Source organism: Rhea americana, unplaced genomic scaffold (assembly GCF_003343005.1).
Source record: "Rhea americana isolate MKP2758 unplaced genomic scaffold, rheAme1 scaffold_2, whole genome shotgun sequence".
Taxonomy (NCBI): domain Eukaryota; kingdom Metazoa; phylum Chordata; class Aves; order Rheiformes; family Rheidae; genus Rhea; species Rhea americana.
The window spans coordinates 2,801,586-2,825,829 of record NW_028186149.1 but is presented as its reverse complement, the minus strand read 5'-3'; the positions used below and the strand labels follow the sequence as shown (position 1 = coordinate 2,825,829).

The 24,244-nt window shown below is 38.2% G+C and overlaps 1 protein-coding gene across 1 annotated transcript in view; it reads right to left on the bottom strand.

Moving 5' to 3' along the window:
* Positions 1 to 8,162, bottom strand: part of TRPM1 (transient receptor potential cation channel subfamily M member 1) — an 86,319-nt gene extending 78,157 nt beyond the window's left edge. Inside the window, exon 1 of the mRNA XM_085303304.1 lies at positions 8,085 to 8,162. Coding sequence (XP_085159430.1) covers positions 8,085 to 8,141 — 57 coding nt within the window. The 5' untranslated portion in view covers positions 8,142 to 8,162. The remainder of the gene's footprint in view (positions 1 to 8,084) is intronic.
* Between the last annotated feature and the right edge of the window lie 16,082 nt (positions 8,163 to 24,244).

The window sequence follows — 24,244 nt, the reverse complement described above, 5'->3', positions numbered from 1 at the left end:
AATGTCTATTCTATTTTAAAAAATTCCAGTGGTACATTTAGTAGAGCTTAGTAACCACTGCTTGCTTTTTGCTGGCAAAGGTTTAAGCCATATAGCTATTAATCACATGAAAGCAGATATTAAAGGAATATTAATCCATACCAGCTGTTACATCTTTTACTGTGCTATTATTAGAGATTAATCTTTATACAGCAAGGCTGCCTTTTCATGTCATTTCCAAGAGCACATCATACAAGCTGATGTTGTTTTACAACACATTTGCAATAAGGAGCAGAAAAAAGCAGGAGATAATGACTACATAGTAAAATTACATTCATCTTCATCTTTCAACTCTAAGGCACTTACGTTTAGAAGAGACACTCTATCTCCGTAGTCAGTTAATGAGTTGTTCTTTATTGCAACTGTAGAAAAATTGCTTTTATAGCATTGCTATTTACTTAAAAAGAAAAAGGATATTCTTTTAGTATTCTCTTACGGAAAGCTCAAGGCTATATAATTTACTGTATCTAACAGCATGAAATGAATGCTGTGTTCACAGCATGTGATCACATTTAATGTGATCTAATTTATGGATTATAATGAAGAATATTCAGGATTGCAAGACAATTTTAACAAAACAATCAACACTGTGAGCATAATATTCTCTAAYACGGTATTAAAACCCTGCCGGCAAACCAGGTTTTTACAGAAGTAATAGTTTTTACCACTGGACACATTTCACAACCGACTGCACATGTAAACGCTAGAGAAAGTTCTGTTGGATCACTTGGTGATGAAATACTATTAAAATCACAAAAATATCATATTGTTCAGTAAGAGTGAAATTACTGGCAAAAAAGATCAGCATTATCCATTAAAGACTATGAGATTACCATTAGAAATGAGCTTCTAATCAGTTTCTTGAGTTTTGGATGAGATTGAAAGTGCTATGAGCAATACAAGCTGCACTAGGGAAATCAGTTGTCATAGTTACAGGAAAAATCTACATTCTATATTTGCAGTCTCCTCATTTAGTTAAATGTAGTACAAAATTGGCTTCTTCTCTAATTACGTGGCAATTGTTCATCAGGGTACTTTTGTCTTCTACTCATTTGGACTTCAGATCTTACTTACAGATGAGACGTATTAATTTTATAGCACAACATAAATGGTGAGGAAGAAGCTCTTTAGCCCAAGTTTTCRTCATTCACTGTTTTCCCATTATGCCTTGTAATTCGCACATGACCTCCTCTGCAGCCATTGCTCTTTCTTTCTCCCCAGTTTGCAAAGGTTCCTCATGTCCCCCTTCCCTCAGTCTGCCCAGGCTCCACTTGGGAAACTTTCGCTGCCTCTTCCACAACTCTCCCGGAGCTTACCTCTGCTTTGACAGTCTGCCACATACAACTCCTTTCAGGGGCTCTCCTATCTGTCTCTAATCCTTTGAACTCTTGCTTTTCATCCATTGCTGAAACAATTTTATTTATATAGCACTGCTTTTGATTCCTTTTCCTCTTTTCTCCTGACAGAGTTCCTTAAAATTACACTATGTCACTTTCCTCTTCCCGTCACTTCCCAGAGCAAACAGGCTTTCCCATGTCACCTTCCTAATGCCCATTGAGGACTTCTCCCACCTCCAGATTGGATATGCAGCCAACCATACAGTGACACTTGTGTCTCAATGCCAGTAACTTGCCTGTTAACAACTGGCAAAAGGACAGAGCAGACAGAAGTATTCACACTACAGAAAGTGATGCATGTATTTATTAATTAGGAGCCAAAACTGGGGCCCAGATGCATCTTGTTATAGTAAGCCTCTTGGCAGTTTATCTGGTTACTTATTTTTTATTTAATAAGCAGGGTTTTTCCCTCCCCATAGGCAGCTCTGAAATCATAGAAGATAAAAAACAGAATCTGCCATTTTTAGAGTTAGTTACCAGAGTCAGTTAGCTAGCTTTACAATGAATATGGATCTATTCTGTAAAATCCTCCCATCTAGTCTTTATACACCTCTACCACCTTGCTGCAAAAAGCTGTTGCAGTGAAATCTTAAGCTATATATGTTGTGAGTGTATGTCTATCATTCTTATTTCCCTCTATTTTATGTATAAGCTAATCATCTTGCCTGAAAAAAATTCTACTTAAAATCTGGGGCGATATTTACACCATTTTCCTGAAAATCTGGAAAAGGTATAAAAATGGGAGCAAAATATACCCTCGTCCATGAAGAGGAAGTTTCAAAGCCATTTATATCATATCAAAATAATTTCAAATAGTAATAGAACAGTTTTAATACCAGTTTTAATAACAATTTTCAAAGAACATCCAAATAATATTTGGTCCTTGTATTTTAGTGGCAGAATTTGGCTGTGAGTCAAGTGTTAGGGGACATTTCAAAAATATCACCCCTTAAAACTGAAGGCTCTGCTAATGTGCAATATGAAAGAGGACAGCTCTCCACTGTTCACTTGGCAGTTTCACCTTTGTCTAATATTAGACAATCTTGATACTAACTCCATTCTTTCACTGATACAGCTAACATAAGAAATAGCACAGGAGCAATTTATATTACTCCTACCATTGCAATCTACCCACAGATATAACATTGTATTAGCCCAGCAATTTTATCTGGAGAAAACTTCTTCTTGCCCTAACCTCCTGTAATAGGTTATTAAAAGACTGTATTTCAGAGTTGTCTCTCTGTACACATAATAGTACACAGGCATACACACACACAATTGTACATAGGCCAAACCTATGGAGATATTTGTAACTCACAACGCATTTACTTATTCTGCTGGATAGACCACGCTTGCTGTAAACTTTTGGGCTCACACAATATTTGCCCAGACATACAGATGGTCTATGACATATACGTGTTCCTTATAAAGCAACAGCTAACATGAATTTGAAGTATTTGCCAAAATACTTTGGGTTCAAACACACTGAAGAATGCCAATAAACTCCAGCAAAACTCATGACATTCTCAATGAAGGAAGCCATGATGACACTACTTCTCATTTTTGAGAAATAGTGGCTGTACACAGGGAGCATTTTAGTTAGAGGTACATGAAGTGAAAACAGCTACTTAGTGCAAGAAATGTTATCTCCAGTTCCATGCCRACACCTTATCTTTAACAGTAAGTTTCCGCCTTTGTGGTAACCTTCCCTTCACGACATGGATCACCTATTACTTGCCGCATGCATACACCATCTGCTGCTCTAGGATGTCTGCAGTATTTTGACTTGTAGAGAAGGGGATTACTGCAGTGCTGCATGCCCACCTATGCTGGGTGACTCGTATCTGCAGAACACAGTCTCAGCTCTTTATGAACAATTTCTGACAACAAACAATTTCTGACAACAAACAAAGACTCCTAAAAAACATGTCTTGCAATGTCTTTCTTAAGAAGAAATTTACAGGACACCAAGAAAAGTGCCATGGATTCTCCTAGAAGAACAAGGAGTTTGTCCTATATTTCAAATTGTGTAAGTCCTCTACTGTATTGACATTCTTTCTGTAGATGATATGTCACAGTAAAGCAAAAGCCTTATAACTGATCTGGCCAACTGTGCATCCTGCTGAGAGGGTTGAGAGATTTGTTTCCAATTCCTGTTGTGATCAACTGGTACTAAGAATATTCTAATTATTACAGACTGTTTTTTCACAATGCTCTCATCTAATTTATTGAAGGACATTAAGATACCAAACCAACAATGAACTGATTCTGTGTTGATTCAGTGAGGCAGTAAAAGAGATACTATATCCTCTCTGTAAAAAGTATACAACATATAAAAGATTTGTCAAAATCTGACAAATTTATATTCTCAAATATAACATTTTTCAGTTTCTTTTAAAATGYAGCTATGATCCTGATCCTGTTGTAGCAGTCATTGATTTTGATGTTCCTTTTTTTCTGAAACAGATGAAACAGAAATGTACCAGCTGTACTGCTGTGTCAGTTCAGGAGTCTGCATCAGAGATCACATGCAGCCAAGTGCAGCTTTTGGTTGTTTGAAAAGGGGCAACTGCTAACTTTTTGGCCTGTTTTCCACATAGAAGCCATCCACTAGTTTTCTTTAGGACCAAGACATTCCAGCTGTGGTGACAGCTTGATTATTCTCTTGCTATTTCTRAGCATTAAGGGACATACAGAACCTGCTCTTATGGAGAAATAAAATATTTTATCAAAGCTATCTTCTCACTTCCATCACTCAACTGACTTCCCAAACAGGGAAACACACAGCAGTATTGATCTCTTGTGTCATTCAGACACTGGCCAAAATGTCTGGAGGAAGGGAATTTCTCAGTCACAGCAGATTTATTTGGGGGGGGGGGGAGAGAGGAGGGGAGAGAGAGAGATTTTAAATACTCAAATACGAATATGTACGGAAATGCACCCACTCTTGCCAGTGACCCATCTACTCATAAAGGCAGTATTAAACAGTTGCAGGTAACAGTTCCAGATAAACTCATGAATCTGAAGGAAATCAGTTTGTTGACAAATAGTATAGAAACAGAAAGTAATTCACTTCCTGTTAATCTTTTTCTTTTCTGTGGGAAATTGAATATTACCATTTATTATAATATTAATATTACCATTATATTACTATTAGTAAGCATATGAAATAAATAAATAAGATTAAAAATTGCAATCAACTTCAAGGGTTCTTACACTGATTTTAGATCTTGATTAAGAAATAATAAGACAGATCAAAACAGTAACTTATTTAAAAAGGAAAAAAAATAATCTTTCTGTCTAAAACCTAAATTCTCTGGGTTTTAGATCTGAGAGAATGAGCCATCCTGACCCCTCCTTTCTCTAGTTTGTCTGGTCATGTATAAAACATATGATAAACTATTTGCTTTAGTTTGAAGGTCCAAGAATCCTTGCATCTTTCTAGTCTATGAAAGATTTTCTAATGGATCAATGAACAATACTGTATTTCTTAACACTTTAAAAAAGACTGATACTTTCTATAGTACTGCYGTTGAGATTTTCAAAAATATCTAATGTATTTAGATACAAATATTTATTTTTTTTTAAATCATCTAGACAATACTGATATTCTTTGTACCACATTTGATAGCCAGCAAACAGACAACCATAATGCAGGCAATAAAGCATTACAAATAAATTAGTCTCCATGAAGGCCTAAATCTGAGCATCTGGAAAGCCATGTACTCTATATATATATATATATATCCTTATATACAAAACTGCAGAGAATTCACAAGCATGGAAAAATTACAGGCAAACAGAAATGAACAATTTTCTTTTCAGAAGAACAGGAAATGAGCAATAGTAGGTACACCTTAAAGATATTTAGATCAAGTTAGTGGAGATAGGTAGAGATAAAAGTACTGTCTAGCAGCTGAAAGGTAATACAAAGTCTGTCCCATTAGTGGGAATAGCAGATCCATGACGTATACCATGATAAGCTGTTTCCTTTCTAATAAATTGAGATGTTTACAGKAAACATAACCAAAACACACATGTACATGTTCACGTAGACAAGCATACTCCTTTTCTTAAACASTATGGGTTCTATGCTTCATTTACAGCTTCCACTGTTGAGGCACAGTATAATGCCTTTAATTGGGTAGCAGTTAGCAACCAGTGTTTTTGTAAACCTGCTGAAGAAGTAGGATAGTGCTTTATATCAATATAGTCCTTAGATGGAGTGGAAGAGGTGGGCTATGCTTCTCTAGATCACTGCTTTAAAAATCAAGGGAATACTCAGTAAATCTAAGCAGAGTAGAGAGCTGAGTAGAGATACTGGCTGCTTTAATTACTCTTGCTATTCAGCACTATTACAGTGAAAACTGAGAGTCAAGAATCATGAACTAGCACTGCACTGTTACACACTCCTCATATAAAAGTCCACATCCTCAAGGGTTAGAGTGAAGGTGAAATTTTCATTATAAATCTGTACRTTTAACTACGTCACAGCTTAAACCATTTCCAATCTAGGTTTTCCAGACATGTTTCAAAAGTATTAAATCCCTGTAAAATACACACAGTTTCAAGCCCTGTTTTAAGCTGTRTGAGCTATAGCATTAACAGAAGTTTATATTTAATGCAAAATAGTATCCCCAAGCATAATTGCACCTAGATTTCCTGCCTTGAGATATCCTGGCTGTCAGGTACAATCACTTTTGCTTCCTTGTATGCTGACAGAGCATGTGCTATTAGCCTCAAAGCTCCAACAGACATGATTTAAGCAGAATGTACCACTGAGTAGAAGTACCACTCCCAGCTTACTGCATAGGCTATGATTTAAATTCTAAAAATTATTTTTATCAATTCTAGAAATAATACTTTTCTCACGAAAGGTAAGAGAAAAAAAAACTTTTTCTCTAAAATGAACATTAATGTAAATAAACAGAAAGTCACCAAAAGAATTAGGAAGACTAAAACAAGTAAACCACAAAAAGAATGCCAGTTTTTAAAATATAGTATGTCGGTTCACAAATTTAACTTCATTATGAAAAATAAAATCTGGATTGTGTTTCTTCTAGCTTCACTTGACTAGTCTTGTCCTATGTGATTAGTCAGACCAGATTAAACAATTTTCACCTAGGTATATTATTCTGACTGTATTTCAATCAGAGAATAAAATTCTGTATGCTTTGCAATATCAAGATAGGCTGGGGGACACAAATAATAACAAAAAAAGGCTTACTGCACCTGGGGCACATGCACGCATTATGGATTTCCTATTCCAATTTTTCACATTTAAGTAAGCCTCGATATAGAAAAAAACATTTTAAAGGGGAAGTCATTCTCTATAATTTCCTTCATCAATGGTTCTGTCTATTAATCAATAAATACAGTTAATACTACTAGCCAACAGAATTACTGTCCACCTTTGAAAAGTCAGCTGGATGGTAAAGCAAGCAATATATAGTTGTTCATAAGACTGAAAGGGTTACCGGATGACAGCCTGGCTTTTCTCTCTGCTTGCACAAAGCCATGGGGCATCTTAAGAAGCAACTGGGCAAATAGTAAGTTGCACAAAGGGACACTGTTTCTAAGTATTAGCTGATATTTTAAAAGGAAAGTAGCATAGAATATTAGCAGAGAATAGAGTCCAGTGAAAATGCTTCAGTCTCTTGTTTTTCTTCTTAGTGTTCTGAGTTTGGACCTTTGGACAAYGACTGGAGATTTTGTTTTTTTCCTAGTATGCCTGGTTAATATAGCCTGTAATATTGGTATCACATGCAACTATACAATCTCTCTAGCAGAGAAAGAGGCCAGGGTCTCCAGTTACTATCAAAATAAAAAAACCTACTATATATGACTTTTTTCACTGTCAGTGCTTACAGTTTTCTTGGTGATAGCAATGACCATTAATCTCTCCTGAGATTCCTTACTAGAATCTGACACTCTATCATTGTAAGCAGCACCAGAAATTAGAGATAAGAGGGCTGAAGGTTGGAGGGGAAGCCATTTCTCATTATTTGAATGGAAACAATCTGAAAAAGGTCAGTAGAGCTGGAATCTAAGTAATTCTGAGCTGAACATAGTCCATATTTGCTCCAAATGAATTCATCAATTTTTAATATGCATCTACTATTTGCAAATGACATTAACAGAATGAGCTTGGCATGAGGTGATTCCTTTATGTCTTTCTTATCCCCTCCTTGGCWTTCTCATTCACATACTACACAGCACATGACCTAACCACAAAATGAATTTCTTGTAGAATGTCTCTGTGTGGATGTCCAGTGAATCGCATCAAAATCCGTTATATATCCRGTCAGTCTTCTCATTGTTTGCATCTGAATTTGGCATGAACGCTAAGTATCAGAAGGCATCAAAATACGATTTTGAATGTGGATAGGAGTAATTGTCCTCTAACTCTGGTGATATTTATACCAAAGATCCTTAAGACACAGCGTGCGTATGAAAGAACTCCTTTAATAGGAGTAAGATTAATTGCTAGAACCATTGCACATAATAGATAACTTTGAGACTAACATGAGCACAGAGGAACAGAATCATTCTCATTTATAATAGTACCAGCTGTTAAAAATACAAACAGGAAGCAATATCTCCAACCATTTCCAGGAGATCATACTATTTGGGTAATTGTAGACTTACCCTTTGTGATCCAGATGCTGAGCCCTTAAACGAAGTACGTTTGAAGGAGCCACTCATCCTCCGTAAGGAACCTGTGAACTTTCCTCCTCTTCCTTTCTTAATCCCCTGGCCCTTACCCTCCATAAGGGACCTAGGACTCCACCACCAAAGAAAACTCTAATTGTTATCATATAGTCTGAGCAGTTTTTACTTATACCAACAACCCTTAAGTTACAGCTTAAATAAATAAGAAGAAAAAAGAGACTAATGCATAAAACAAAATCAAAGCTAAGTAAATGAGGCTCCTGTTCTGATGTGCACTCTGTTACAAGTGTTACCAGCCAGCTAGATAAGCAGAAAAACAAGGCAACACACTGATACAAACTGCTGTCCCCCTCCCTCTTTTCTACTGACTCTATAATCAGGCTTAATGCACACAGCTTCTGCAAGCTATGGTTTTTAATGGACAGAGATTTAATAAATGGTGATTGAAGGTAAATCTACTTTAGAAGCAGCATCCTGAAAGGTTTTTATTTGTTCAAAGCACAGGGCGGTCAAATGGAAATTATTCTGGTATCAGTAGAAAGGCAAACAAAATGAGCAGATGGTCCTCAGCAGACTATGGGTTAGTGGCTTGGTGGAATGTTAAAGGATAACAGTTGATGGCGAATGTGCCTAGAGAAGACCAAAGGATGAAAGACGCAAGGTTTCAGAAACAAGCAACCTGCAAGATCACTTGCAAGTCTGGTTCTAATTAAGCAGAGAATAGGGGCTGTGGCAAATAAAGGCATGGTATTATCTTTGTGAATTCCCACAAATATCTCAACTCATCCATTTTGTACTGTTCTGCCTAATTATGCAGAATGAAAGCAAAAGGAGACAGTTCGGAGGTAATAAGCAAAAATTAAGGAAGAAACCAGGTACCTTAAAAGAGCAATGATTTTGTTATTGACTAGGAAACATTTAGTTGGCTCCAGAAAGATTTGTTTYCTAAGGTGTGATCTAGAAATTAGTTAGAGTTTGGCAAAGACAAGAAGATGGATGAGAACAGAGAGGAACTGGAGACATATCTCAGAAATATACACAGGGGCTCCTGACTTGGCTGGTTGTATCTGGCTATTCTCTTTCTCTCTCTCTCTCTCTCTTTTTTTTTCCCTGACTTTGCCCTTTTGTCCTTTATTGGGTCAAAACCTACCTTGTTGTTAGTTTGAACTGTTACGATTTCTAAAACCAATGGAATTCCATTCACATTAGAGCTTGATTAGCCCTTTTCATCCACAAGAGTGATCATTGCATTCTTCAGCATATTCTTAGCCACTGGAACCTGTTACAGTGGTCATTTCTATCAACTCTGACAAGCTTCATGACTGAGAATCTGCCCTCCTTATCTAGCATCTTGTTTGACAATTATAACCAAAGTAGAAAGATGCTCAGAAAACAGATCATGCTTGAAGTGATGGTAGGGAGACATGTTCGGAATTGTTACCTSAACAAATCCAACACGAATGCTGTCAAGGAACAAGGCTGAATACTCAAGGCCACTTTGTAGAGTTCCTCTTCTTCAGCCATGACCTGCGTCTGACTGCAATGACTGCAACAGAGGTGCATTCTAGCCACTACTTGTGGTGTGACTTCATGAAGAAGCATTGTGTCATGAGAGTGCAATTTCCTGAGGTGATGTTGGGCTGCATTACTGAAAAGAGATGACTAACGGTTCCATTTTTAAGGACCATTTAGAATTAAGGCTGACAAGGGATGTCAAGGACAACAAGAAGGGCTTCTTCAAATACATCAATAGAAATAGGAAGACTAGGGAAAATGTGGGCCTGCTACTTAACAAGGCAGGGGCCCTGCTGGCAACTGATACAGAGAAGGCAGAGTTCTTTGCTTCAGTTTTTACTGCTAAGAACAGCCCTCAGGAATCCCAGACCCTGGAGACCAGGGAGAAAGTCTGGAGAAAGGAAGACTTTCCCTTGGTCGAGGAGAGGATTGGGTTAGCGATCATTTACACAAGCTGGACATCCACAAGTCTGTGGGCCCTGATGGGATGGCCCACACCCAGGAGGGCTGAGGGGGCTGGTGGACATCATTACTAGGCCACTCTCCATCATCKCTGAAAGCATGTGGAGAACAGGAGAGGTGCMTGGGGACTGGAAGAAAGCCAGCGTCACTCCAGTCTTCAAAAAGGGCAAGAAGGAGGACCCAGTGAGCCTCACCTCATCCCTGGAAGGGTGATGGAACAGCTCACGTGGATGCCATCGTTAAGCATGTGAAGGATAAGAAGCTGATGAGGAGTACTCAGCATGGATTCACCAAGGGGAAATCATGCTTAACAAACCCGATCGCCTTCTAAAATGGGATGACTGGTTGGGTAGATGAGAGGAGAGCAGTGGATGCTGTCTACTTTGRCTTCAGGAAGGCTTTCAACATGGTGTTCTGCAATATCCTCATAGGCAAGCTCAGGAAGGTTGGGACAGATGAGCAGAAAGCAAGGTGGGCTTGAGAACTGTCTGAATGGCAGAGCTCAGAGGGTTGTGATCAGCACTGCAGTCTGGCTGGAGGCCTGCAGAACTAGTGGTGTCCCACAGAGATCAGTACTGGGTCCAGTATTGTTCAACTTGCTCATCAATGACCTGGACGAAGAGACAGAGTGCCTCCTCAGCGAGTTTGCTGATGATACCAAGCTGGGAGGAGTGGCTGATACACCTGAGGGCTGTGCTGCCATTCAGAGAGGCCTGGACAGGCTAGAGAGGAATCTCATGAAGTTCAACAAAGGCAAGTGCAAGGTCCTGCACCCAGAGAGGAATAACCCCCATGCACCAGTACAGGCTGGAGGCTGACCTGCTGGAAAGCAGCTCTGCAGAGAAGGACCTGGGGGGCCAAGGCGACCAACGGTATCCTGGGGTGCATTAGGAAGAGTGTTGCCATCAGCTCAAAGGGGTAATGCTCTCTGAGCACCTCTGCTCAGCCCTGGTGAGGCCACATCTCGAGTACTGCATCCAGTTCTGGGCTCCCCAGCACAAGGGAGACATGGAGCTACTGGAGAGAGTCCAGCAAAGGGCTACAAAGGTAATCAAGAGACTGGAGCATCTTTCTCATGAGGAAAGGCTGAGAGAGCTGGGCCTGTTCAGCCTGGAGAGCAGAAGACTGAGAGGGCATTTTATCAACCTGCAAAAGTATCTGAAGRGAAGGTGTAAAGTGRATGAGGCCAGACTCTCTTCAGTGGTGCCCTGTGATAGGACAAAAAGCAATGGGCACAAACGGAAACACAAGAAGTCCATCTGAACATGAGTTAAAACTTCTTCACTGTGAGGATGACAGAGCACTGGAAAAGGTTGCCCAGAGAGGTTGTGGAGTCTCCTTCTCTGGAGATATTCAGAACTCGCCTGGATGCGATCCTGTGCAACATGCCCTAGGTGACCCTGCTTGAGCAAGAGGTTTGGACTAGATGATCTCCAGAGGTCTGTTTCAACCTCAACCCTTCTATGATTCTGTGAATGGTATTTTGGGAAAGGACAAATATGAGGACATGCTTATTGAAGGGTGAATGTGACTTACTCAGCAAGAGAAACTRTCTGTAAGAGAATTCCTCTCTTCAAGGCTCAGAATTGCAGCTCGATTAAATGCAAAAGTTGCCTTGCAAGAACACAACTGAAAATGAGAGATGGATTTTTAAAGAAAATTTTGAATAGAAGAATTTACCTAGAGACAATGAAAAGATCTGTCCTGGGATAGGTAACATCTATCATGCTCTAATGTACAGCAACATGACAAAACTGCTTTTACACAAGGACAGTGCTCTTTTTTGCCTTTCTCAGTATGCCAGCTTGATTGTGCAAAAAGATAATCTTCAGCCTCCAYTGAAAATGCATCTTAAGGGAGCTTCCAGCTTTCGAACAAACAATTTTACTACATCCTCGAACGTGATAACTAAATGAGCGGGGGGGGGGGCTGGACTAGATGATCTCCAGGGGTCCTTCCAACCTCAACTATTCTGTGAACTGCAGCTGCCTACATTGAAAACAAAGAAGCTGAAAGTATTAGATGGAGAGCAGGAAGTTAGGGTTAATTTTTGTAATCACCATTTTGCATTTATCAGCCTCTCCTCATTCTGTCTTTAACTTCACACGCTTAATGTAGCCTCACTCCAGTTTAGGAAGTCCCTAAGTACTGGAAGTTAATGTTCATAGGATGATTTTTGCTACAAGTAGACATCATCAGTTTCATAAATGTTTTCCACTTTTTAAATTAGTTTTCTGATGTTACATTTTCTCTCATACACTTTTCTGAACGTGGTTCAGAATATAAATTTATCCTCTAAGACACAATATACAGAAAAAGAGATTCATTTGTTCATTTGGTTATGTTTGTTCTGCAATTGCAAAACTTTTGTCTGAGCTCGCTGTGACTGTTTTTGGTATGTTTTAAGGACCAYACCGGATTTTCACAAGTCACTGGCACCCATAAGACCTTCTGATTCAAGAGCCTGTTGAAAGTCTTCTAGCAATCAATGCAGCAGKAACTACTGAATACTAACCCTGGTTGCAAAATCAGGCAACTAAGTTCTTCTGAAGCTCGTGTCCTCACTATGTTTATATAAAACTTAAAGGGCTGTTCTCACACCTACAGATATTAGGAACAAAATTAGAAACAAAARGAACAGAAACATGCATCATACTAACATTTTCAAAAGCTCTCCTGTTATTAAGAAGCACAAGCTTAACTAATTTTCTAAAAGAGCTTGCAGTTTAGGAGTCCAGGAATCCTTTTAAACCAATTCTGTTATCAAAGGCTCCTGGCTCCTGCTCTTTGGGAGTTTTCCAGTTCATCATCTGAGTTAATTTAATAGTTTGTGTGGTCCAAATCAGATCTGTGCAATGATCTGGTTCAAATCAGCCCTGGAGGAGGAGAGAGGGTGGTAATCTCTTGCAACAGGATATGGCTGACAAGGAATGAATATCTGACATAACAGGGGAGCGAAAGACTGTTAAATTGGTTCTGTAACTGAACAATCCATGTCATAAAAACACACACCTGTCACTCAGTGTTTTGCAAAGAAACAAACTGGGCAAATTCAGATTATGAAAAGCCCAAGACAATGGACCATGCATTCCCAYAGAAGAGGAAGTGGAGTACAGGCACTCTCAGTTGGCAAGATCCTCCACCTTCAATGTCCTTCATAGCCTGCTCCCTATAAAAAGCAGGATGCATTCACATCCAAGTACACAAAAGGACCATGTAATAAAAATATCTGTATACCCTACAGATATCACACCACAGAGCGTAACATCTGCAGTTAATACCACAGAAGCTTAACATCTGCACTCACGGAGTCATCCAGGGCTCAAAGGCTATGTCACCATGTATTTTTAAAAATGTAAATGATTTGGTTAATGACAGCAGTAGTTGTCTCAGCCTATAGAAAAATCAAAATGAACTAAATTGCTCTTATTATTCCTAATTAGAGCTCTTCTATGACATCACATCAGAGATACAGTTCAGGAAAAAAATGTGATAAGATTCAATACTTTTATCTATAGTCCACCATGTCAGCTGAATTTCACTGAAGTTCAGTTTGACTGCTGAAGTCCAGTGACTCCAGCAGTCAAACTCTAAACGCAGAAAGTAATAATGGATAATCCTATGAACTTCACATACATAAATATACTGCAGTAGGATAGTCTTATAAGTATATAATGACTTAAATGTAAAAGATCTGTGGAATTATGCCATCACTTTGCAATCAATGAATATTAAACTAAAAGTATGTTTCTTCCCAGATAATGGACACTAAAACAAAAACTAAATACATATCTAAAACTAGAAAAAAAATTGCTTTTGTACARGGAGTCTTAAAGGAATATTCTCTATAAAAAAGGTATGCTGATGTCCTTTGAAATATCTGACATTTCTAACCTATAAAATTAGAAAATTTTAATTTAAAAAACTACCTTTTATGTATACGGGCATTCATTAATTAGGCTAAGAACAGGAGTAAATGGCATTCTGCTTGGTGCTGCATAAATGCAGTTTCAAAAGTGCTTACTCCAAAACAGTCGTAATTAGTTATGTTTTGCTACCAAAACATCCAGATAAGYGACCCTGCAAGCAAATTCATTTGCATCTTTAAAAGGAATTTTTCTGCATAAGGACATGAGCGTACACCAGGATCTTCTAAAATCACTATGGTGCTGTCAGCTACCTATTATTATTTTTAATCCTTTCAAGTCTTCAGAAACCCATTTGTTATTCTGTTACCTGCAAGATAAACCTGCTATCCTCCCAAACTGAAAATAAAAGGAAGTATCAAAATTACTGTTCAATATGACTTAATCCTGTTTATCATTTTTACACTCTCTACAACTTGACTAACTTCAGAGAGATGGTTTAGTCATTTACGTATTTTTAACTCTAAAAACTCAACCATTTCCTATCTCTTGTTGTGTCATTGTAGTACATATAAAAAACTGCAGGAAATCAGATTGAATTCTAATGATTTTGCACAATAAGCTCAGAAACACGTAATGGAGAGCCAACTGGAGAACGTTTTATATTCACGTTAAAGGAAAAGAGCAAGACATTTCCGGGCACTGATGAACTTCTCTGCTTTCCAAATCAGATAATCTTGCAGCAATAGGTTCAGTCTTGAAAGAACAGTTTGAAACAAAACTGTAAGTATACACTCATTCTTAGGCTTCATGTACCTTTTTAAACAATAACAGTGAAATGTTTGGCATTAACATTTTAAGCTACTACTGTCTGGTTATACAGGCTTCTCAGCAATATAACAATAGGGCTGCACTTGCATTTTCTGTTTTCCTCATACAGAACATTTTTCAGCCCTTGCCACCCCYACACACTAAACATTCAGATGCACTGATGGTGATTGAGCCAGATCAAAGTAATAGTATATTACTTTTATGTCATGAACAGAAAGCTATGAAACAACTCCTAGATCTCAGTATCGTCCAAAAAAAACAAAATGCCCCACTACAGCATCGTAGTCCACAGTCCCTTCCAACCTCAACCATTCTGCAATTCTGTGAAAATATACTGCTTTTAGCAAAAACAACACTTTTTTTTCCTAAGAATTGCATAGTTTTCCTCTTTACTAAGAAATAAAGAACTGGGTTTAAAATGTTCTTCCTTGTTCTTTTCAGTGCCTCTCTGTTTTTGCTGTACAAAAGAAGAAGAAGAACAAAGAAGAGAGGGAGGGAGGAACAAATCAAGAAAAAGAAAGAATCTAATGACTACAAATACTGCTGTATTTATTAACRTAATTGCAGAGCAGGCAGTGATAACGCTCCATAGCAGAGTAGTATAACATAGTACCAAATTAGAGAGAAAGATGTTGAGGTTCAAATGGTCAGAGAGACACTGGGGAATCAAMAGTTACACAAACCATGAACAGCTAKTTTTTTCATCAAGCTCTACTACAACTGGTGCCTGAGGCAGTCAACATTTAGTTTTAGAATTAGTAGAGTTTTTACAAGAGCTATCTTTAKACAGTTGCTGACATTAGGTACAGAATAAAGAACAAGAACTATTTTTTCCGTATTACATTCTGGGTTATAATTTCTGGTCTTACTATTAACCTGAGCAAGACCTAAAGGATGGGTGATTTTCATGAGATATGCAGTTATAAGGGGAAACCAAAATCAAATGAGACAAAMAAAAGAATTCTAAAGTTATGTATCCCTAATTATAAAATACAGAAGTTTTACATTTTCAAGTTCTGAAGAAAATTACGCACATCATAAAATCATATGTTGTTTTTCCTTGGAAGTATGATAATTTTCCAGGCAAAAGACCTTTGTTATTTGCAAAAGCTTTGTAACTTTGCAATATAGAGCTTGACATCTTTCCTAGCTCTGAATAACTGCAACTCAAACAAGAAAGAGCTTTCGGGGAATTGTACGCTGTATTCACAGAACTCTATTTATAAGCCTATGCGCTCAACAAAACTGATAATGGGAGCACTATGCCTTCAGTTCTCTTTGACAGCTTACAATACAGTTATATACTTAGACATATTATTGTTTTATCTCTCTTACAGCTTTTAGCCRTAACATACTTCAACAGCTCCTAATTTTTTTGCTTCTTTCCCTGAAATGAAGCATAGACAGAACATTGTTCAATGCTGATGACCTACCATGGGAATAAGTGTACAGTGTAGGCTGCTGAGCACTGTTGCCTGTTAGGTATTTGGTGGAGAAAGGTTGATGTCTTTTTCTGTAAACTACGTATCCTCAAAGCAATGCTGTACCAACCTAGAAAAAAAGCATATTTGGATTAGAAGTGTCATAATTTACAAAACAGAACTCAGGTAGTACATAATTGACATGTGACAACTGTAGAAAAGAAGTTTCATTTAGTTAATTTCAGGGTTAACACTTAAAAAGCTAAGAGGAATACTGTGGGCTACTTCATGGTGTTTTTGCTTCAGCATTTTCAGATTATCTATTCCAAGAGTCCTGGTTATTTAGCAACCATCTCTTCCCTCCTCTTGCAAGATGAAAGAAAATTTAATGTGGAATTAAGTAGATCACAGGACATACAGATAGAATAGAAAATGTAAAGACACTACTTCTGCTTGAAAAGGTAAAGATACTACTTTTGCTTATGCCAGTAGCCTGATGAATTGGTGCTTGCATTATCATCTTACAGCTCACACACAGAAAATAATAAAAATACTGATCATTTAAACAACAAAACTCATTCAGTAACCTCACTTTCAAAATCTACCTAGGGAGCAGATTTTGCAGGCACCTAGCAGTTTTCTTTGTCATCTCCCCCCTCAGGGACAGACTCAGCTTCCTTAAATTCACAGAATCATAGGAAAAAAAAACAGGTTGGAACAACTTTTGGAGTTAGCCTATTTCAACCCTCTGCTTTGTCAAGCTGAATGCTCAATATCTCCAAGGACAGTGATTCTCTCTGGGCAAGCTGTTCCAGTGCTTAACCATTTCCATGGTGAAGAATTTTTTCCTTATATCCAACTACAGCAACTATAATTTTCCATGCTGCAACTTGCAGTCATTGCCTCTTGTCCTTTCACTATGCACCTCTGAAAAGAGTCTTACTATCTTCTCTATAACACCCCTTTCTTCACTGGAAGACTGCAACTAAATTCATCTTTAGCCTTTTTCTCTTTCAGGTTGACCAAGCTCACCTTTTTTTAGCCTCTGCTTGTAAAACAGGTGCTCCCACACCCTAATCATCCTAATGGCCCCCTGCTGAACTCTCTCTAGTTTTTCAATCTCTCCCAAAATAGAAGACAATACTCCAGATGCAATGTCATGAGCACCAAGCAGAGGAGAAAAATCATTTCGCTCTTGCTAATGTAACACAGTCTGCAGCCAGCTTTCACTGTTAGAAGGGCTGACTACTGACTCATCTTCACCTTGCTGTTTACCAGGACCCCAGCTCCTTTTCTGATGAGCTGCTAATTTGCCATACAGCCCCCAGTCTGCACTGATACATGGGCTTTGCCTCTGTCTTAGTAAAATTTCATTGATTTTGACCAATTCCTCTAGCTTGCTGCAGTCCTGTTGAACAGCAGCCTGGCCCCCACTGTATCAAACACTCTTGGACTTTCTAAGGGTATGTCCTTGCCAATTTTCCAGTTCATTGATGAACTATTAAACTACCAGGCCCTTTGGTATTATGGCATTGTAGCTACAAAGGCATAATCAAACAGCCAATTCATAGATAAATAAAAGTGCATTAATCTCAGAGCAGTTTAGCCTTACCATGCTGAATTAAAGCACTACAGCATGATTTGGAGAGGAGTCTGAATCTAGTCTTAGATCCTGCTGTCTTAATACAGCATCTCCAGAAATAACAAAAGCATAATTTTACCACAGGCAGAAATCAATCTAACTGCAGGCTGAGCTATCTGTGATCAGGCATGGCTGAAAAGGCTTGTACATTAATAGTTACTATTGTTCCATAATGAAAATGAAATATTAGCCTCATTACTGTAACAACAAACTAACGTTAGAAGGAAGCACCAAGAATCCACTGAGTTGAGCAGACTGGAAAGACGCTGGGGGCCTTGGGTCTGTGAGCAGAGCAACCGTATGTCCAAAGTGTAAAAATACTGATTTCAACAGCAGAGCCACTGCATACTGATGGTGGGTCTTAATTGAAAATGAGGTTCATGTCAGATGACTTGAATATTACACACCATATATCCTACAGTCAGCAATTAGCTTCAACCTCACAATTTTAAAACCAAAGAGTGTTTTGACACAGATTTCAATAAGGATAGAATTTCATGATATTAAACACCAGCGTTTCCTTTTTCATTTCAACTGTACAAAAAAAAAGTCATCATTTCAGTATTTGTTACACTCCTTTTTTTTTCAATGCAATACTGTAGTCTCAAACACAACTAACAAATCCACAATATTTCCATATCTACTAGCAACTAAAATAAAGGCTGAAAGAGAATCTCTCTTACTTATCTAGTAAGAGAGAGCATGAAAAGATAGCAAGGAAAGATAGCYGAAGAAATGAAATAAAGTGAGGAATTTAAACACAAGCAAGCACTGAAGCCTTAAACAGCCTGTTCCCTACATGGGTAAACAAGGAAGGTCTGCGCAGCAGGTGAGCTGGAAATGTGCTGACATTAAACACATTAAATAACAAAGCCGGGCTTCCTACTGTGCTCCATCACTGCCAAGATAGAAGAAGCAACTGTTTCTTTTTGAGAGAGAATTGACTTGCTATCAGTTCTACAAATTGCAGAAAGACACACTTCCATTAGATACTTCGCTGATATATCTGGCCTCCCATTCACGGCATTACGAGTTCCACTTTGAAAKGTCAAATAAATGTCTGACAGTGCCATTTTCCTTTGGTATCTTCATGGGTAAATACTTCCTACCTCCATCATTTGCCAACTTAGTTCTGTCACAAATAACACTTTGCCTTTTTAGTATCACGAGCTCCATCTGGTGGATATTCTGCAGAATATACTTTCTTGCAAGAAAAAAAAAAGCATTTTCTAATGTGCTTTTGCTTGTCTTTCCCTTGGAAATATGAGCATTAAAATGCCTAATATTTAATTCATTTTGCATTACATTACCCTGTAAGAAAGGGTCACAGATCTACTGAAATGTCTGTATTGGCAAAAAATTGACAGGTTCCTTTTAAACGCTCTGTTTAAAAAAAAAAAAAAAAAAGAATTGGCTACCTTTCCTAAAGCACTGGTATCATGTTGGCTCCAATTGTGAAAATGAGAAAAATAAATAAAAAAAGTAAAATAAATGTGGATCAGTTCATAATAATGGAAACTGTAACCTAGAGAAGACCTGGAAATATGCATATATACAAATCATTTAGATAACAGGAGGATAAGATAATGTGAAACTTGAAGTAGCTGCAAGACAGAATAAACATAAGCTGCAGAACAACTTTCCAAGAACAATCTCTTCCTGGCTCTGTCTCTGACTTTCTGTGGGACCATGTGGAGGTCTCCCAGTATCTTTAATGCCTGTTTCTCCATCTGAACAAAATAAGCTATCACATAAACCTATGCAAAGACTCCATGGTGTTTGTAAAATTCTTTGGAGTCCTTGGATAGAAGCAAGTAACATTTTCACAAGGACATTCTCAATTTATTGACAAGTCCATGRTTCTTCACAGTAATTGATATTGAGTTCAAAAATGTTGATAAATGTTTGATTCTAGCATTCATCATGTGCTTTATATTGTCAAAGTACTTGCCAACATTAATGAAACTTGCCAAAAGAAAAAAGAAAGGAAAAACCTTAGCTGAATTTTCAAGTGTGTTCACTTAAAAGGGTCAGCAGAGTATCTCATTTTCAAGATACTATACTACCAGAGTAAGAAAACTAAAAAAAAATATGAATTCCTGTACCATAGCATTGATCGCACCTCTCTACATTGGAACTCTAGTACTTAAAAGTCTCTGTATTGCTGTTAAATTCTCCTATCATAGATGGAATAGTCATGTAGCACAGCTCTGCAATCTACTATACACCAGTGAGCAATGAATCAACRTCTCCTAGATGGTCCTGTCTGGCAGATTTGAGCACCTCTCAGTGTATTGCTTGTCCCTAATTACTCTTATTGTTAAAATCACTGAGCCCTGTGATATTCCAGCAAGTTTCAACTTTACACAGGATGTTTTCCAGTTGTAATGTTTTACCTTCTGCTGATATAAATGTCAGGAGAGAAACGTGCCTCAAAGAAGTAGAACCTAATTAAATGGAGATTTTAAGAAGCCATTTAGAAGAAAAATCCATTGCTCTCAAGTGCCTACCAAGCACTAGATAAAAACACAACTATGCTTTTTACTATATGTATAATAGGGCAAAATTTGTACGGTTTTGCTTGATTTCCTAGGAATAGCCAAAATGAGATGCTAGAGGAAGACACTGTCATGTGCTCTCTCTAAGGGGCTGTCAGAAGCACATCATCCCTCTCAGTCCCTCTCATCTACTGATTCGGACATTAGATTCAGTTCATGCTCAATGACGAGGTGTCACATCAATCAATAGAAACAAAGTTACAGCTTTGGTCAGCAAGTGCTAGTCCTAATGGGCACTAGCCTGAGAATTCCCACCTTTCCCAGCTTCTTCAGTTACAAGTTCTCTATTTCTGGTAGGAACATCTATTGCAGTAATACATTCCAGCTGACCAACTCATTTCACACAGGTCCGCAAAGATCTGACARATGATAGTGCACTTCCTTAGCTACTCCCTGAATTTCAACAAGCAACATTGATAACGGGATATATGGGGGAGAGGATGGAGAGGGTTCTTCTTTTCTCCTCTTTTCATCTTCCTCTTTCACAGTCAATCATCTCCTAACTTCTTTGTGGTCATGTAAATCTCTCTCCAAGCTACAAAATCTCAGATACCTATCAAAACAAAAACTGCTCCAAAACACACACACTAGAGTCAAAAGAGCAAACTGAGTCAATCAAAAACTAGTACAATCCCACCTGACCTTGCAGTAATAGGATCACTTCAAGATTAGTCTGTTGTAGACTAAGCCCACTGAAGTAAACTAATCTTTCTATAGTAAGCTAAGACTGTATGTTTACTCTCTCAGCTGCAAAAAACCCATGAGTGTAAAACGCGCATCTGCTGTAACAGGCCATCTAGATTGCAGCTACATCAATACTTAGTGTACTTACTGCAGCACCACTGAACTGACCTTAAAGTGGCTTCAGAAAGGAAGAGCTCTTTAAACAGATGTCTCTGTGTGTGTGTGTTTGCATACATTCGTGAAAAAAAAAACATGTATGAGTCAGCAAAGCACTATTACACTCAAAGTCTCTTACATGCTCTACAAATTCACTTTTGGGCAGTCGAGCTCTTGTTCTGAGCATAGCAGCTCAGGACAGACTCTCAGAACTTCAGCAGTTTCCAGGAGAGAGAAATTCTGCACAATAGCACAAAGGTGCATTGCAGGCAATGCAGTGGCATACCCTCCCTTCAGCAGGGAGAGAAATATTCAATTTAGACAGCAAGCAACAGGAAGCTCTGAACTGTGGCAGCCTGAATAAGAACAGCATACCCACTGCACTCTTCTCCCCATGAACACAGCAGCTGGGGACTCTGCTTAACTGGGAACCTACCAGCCCATTCCTTTCCTGTTCTCAGCCCCCTTGCAAAGCAATTGCTGAAGGAGGGTGCTCCAGACAACAGAGTGAGTGTTTGTTCCCTGCTCAGTACCATCAAATCAATTACTTCCACAGCCAGTAAGCGTAATGGCATTTGTTTATCTACATCTGGGGAATAAAGCACATCCAGAGGCACCTCTTCCTCCCAGAGGCTTCCTTTTCTAGGTATACATTATACCTCTTCTCCAGAAAATATATTTACCARCCATTGCATGTCTTAGGAGCTGTCCATTCTGCCACCTCAATTAAAGCTGCTCACAATGTCATTACACACTCCCTTTTCTCCCTCACCTCTATTAATTAAAATGAATTCTAAGATCTCAGTTTTGAATTTTCATCAAAACATCAACATCTGACTGAAAGAGGGGATGGGGAGGGGCACACAGAAATGAAACCTTTTAGCAGTGTGGCCCCTCATGCTTGTGGTTTTCCATTTGTAGAAACACCTAGAGCCTACTGTCTCCAAATAACACAGGTAATAGCTTTACCTGTGAAGAAGCTGAGCTCATATCAAAGATATTTGACTGAAGGCATAGTATAAATGGCATTAACAACAGCCTGTGTAAACCTCTGGACAGTCACCAAAAGTAGAAACAGTGGAACAGCAAAGTCCCTGCAAGGGAGACCGTGTGCCCTTGTGTCACCATTAGGCTACTGATGACTGTTTAAGTTACAAAGCTGACCTACATCAAGACTCAATTTTAAAAAGCTCCTGAGAAAAAGTGCAAAACTGAAAATAAACATATCCAGCTAGTGTTTGCATATATACATTCACATATGTACAATCAGTAAATTCCTCCTTATTAGCCTACTCAGAGGAGCTTTTCCTACCTGTACTCAATACACTCCCGTCCTCACATGCTCCAGGACAAGTGTAATGAAATGAAGTCTTCAATAAATATTTTATGAATAAACAGTGTCTTCAGAGCAAATTCATAAATAATGAATGAAGTCCAAGATTCATTTAACACAAGAAAACATCTTGAATACCATAAGAAATTTTAGTTCACCAAGAAGTACTGTTTTGTGTTGCACAATAAAACATGTTGCTTTTTTTTCCTTAGCAATTGCTTAGAGCTTTGTGAGCCCAATCCTACATATCTTACAAGGGTAGAACCCCCCCCACCCAAGTAAAGTTTATCATAGTTCAGAAAAAAGCACAATGTACATTTCAGGACTTAGAGGAGGCTTAAGCATAGGTTGGCTTTATGCCAGCTCTCAGCAGTAGGCTGAATTCCACCTTTAATGAAGTTGGTGCGAACCAGGCTTTTCCAGAATCTGCAGGATTAAGCCCACTGCTAATTAGAAAACTGCTGCTATGTTGCCTCACTGCAGCCAAGTAATTCCTGGCATAAACACATTTTAATGAGAATTTTGAYATTTGCTTCAGTAGGGAAAAAGCAGATACAATAGGAATCAAGTAAAAGGACAATATAATACAATTATGACCTGGTTGGACACCTATGATGTAAATACAATCAGATGGTTTCATTTAGCACTTTGCACGTGGGAGCACGAATAACCTCTTTGTTCTGTGTTTGTACAGTATTTAGCTCAATAAGGTCCATGCCTTAGCTTTCTTGGACCATACCAAAAATAATAAAATTAGTATAACTATGTGGCTTTTTTTTAATCAAACCAACTTGGAAAGTAAATTTAAATCACCATCTCAATATTCACAACACTCACAAGATTCTGCTAAAAATATTAAGATCACAAAAAGGAATTCACATGTAAGGCAGTAATCATATTTTTGCATCAATAAACATAAGAGATTTATTCCTAATAAAATTCAGGAAACTGAATCCCAAAGGCTTCTTTTATAAGGACACATCTAATTACAACTACAAGGAATCAAATCCCAAGCTGAAAAAGGAAGAAACACAGTGATACGGAAACTTGAACCATTAGTATTCTCAAGATTAAAAGCTTGGCCTCAGCTTGATGGAAAAAAGRTTTTAAACTAGCTGTGATAGAAGCCTGGCAACTGGCTTGAAATGGGAGCAAGACTTTGAAAGAAACCATTTGTAGCTTTGAACAAGCACGTGTGCAATTATTTCTGATGACTGTATCCTTGATTAACTCCATTTGCAGAAACGTATCCTGAAGATGCGTGACTCCTTCCTCCTTAGCTTAACCCACATTATATCCCAGATGCCCTTATAGTATGAATTCTTGGAAGAACTATGTTTGCTGAGAATTTACTTTGAACTTCTAAGTTTCTAAACTTCTACTGTCTGAGAAAATGGTGAAGGCATACGATGATTGGCAGAAAGCTGTATACTAAACAGAATTTCTGCAGCAAAATTAGTGAAAAGATTGAAGTAGAAAGGAGCTTTGARGAGATTCTCTTTGACACCTCTAAGGAAATTGGTAGCTCAGGCCACAGAGAGAATGCCCAAGTTGTATATTTATAGTTATGACACATATGGTTGCAGAAATACTCAGTAGACTAGTCCTGAACAAACTAAAGTGGATGCAACCATGACAGATGGATGTTTTATTGCTGCCATTGAGCTC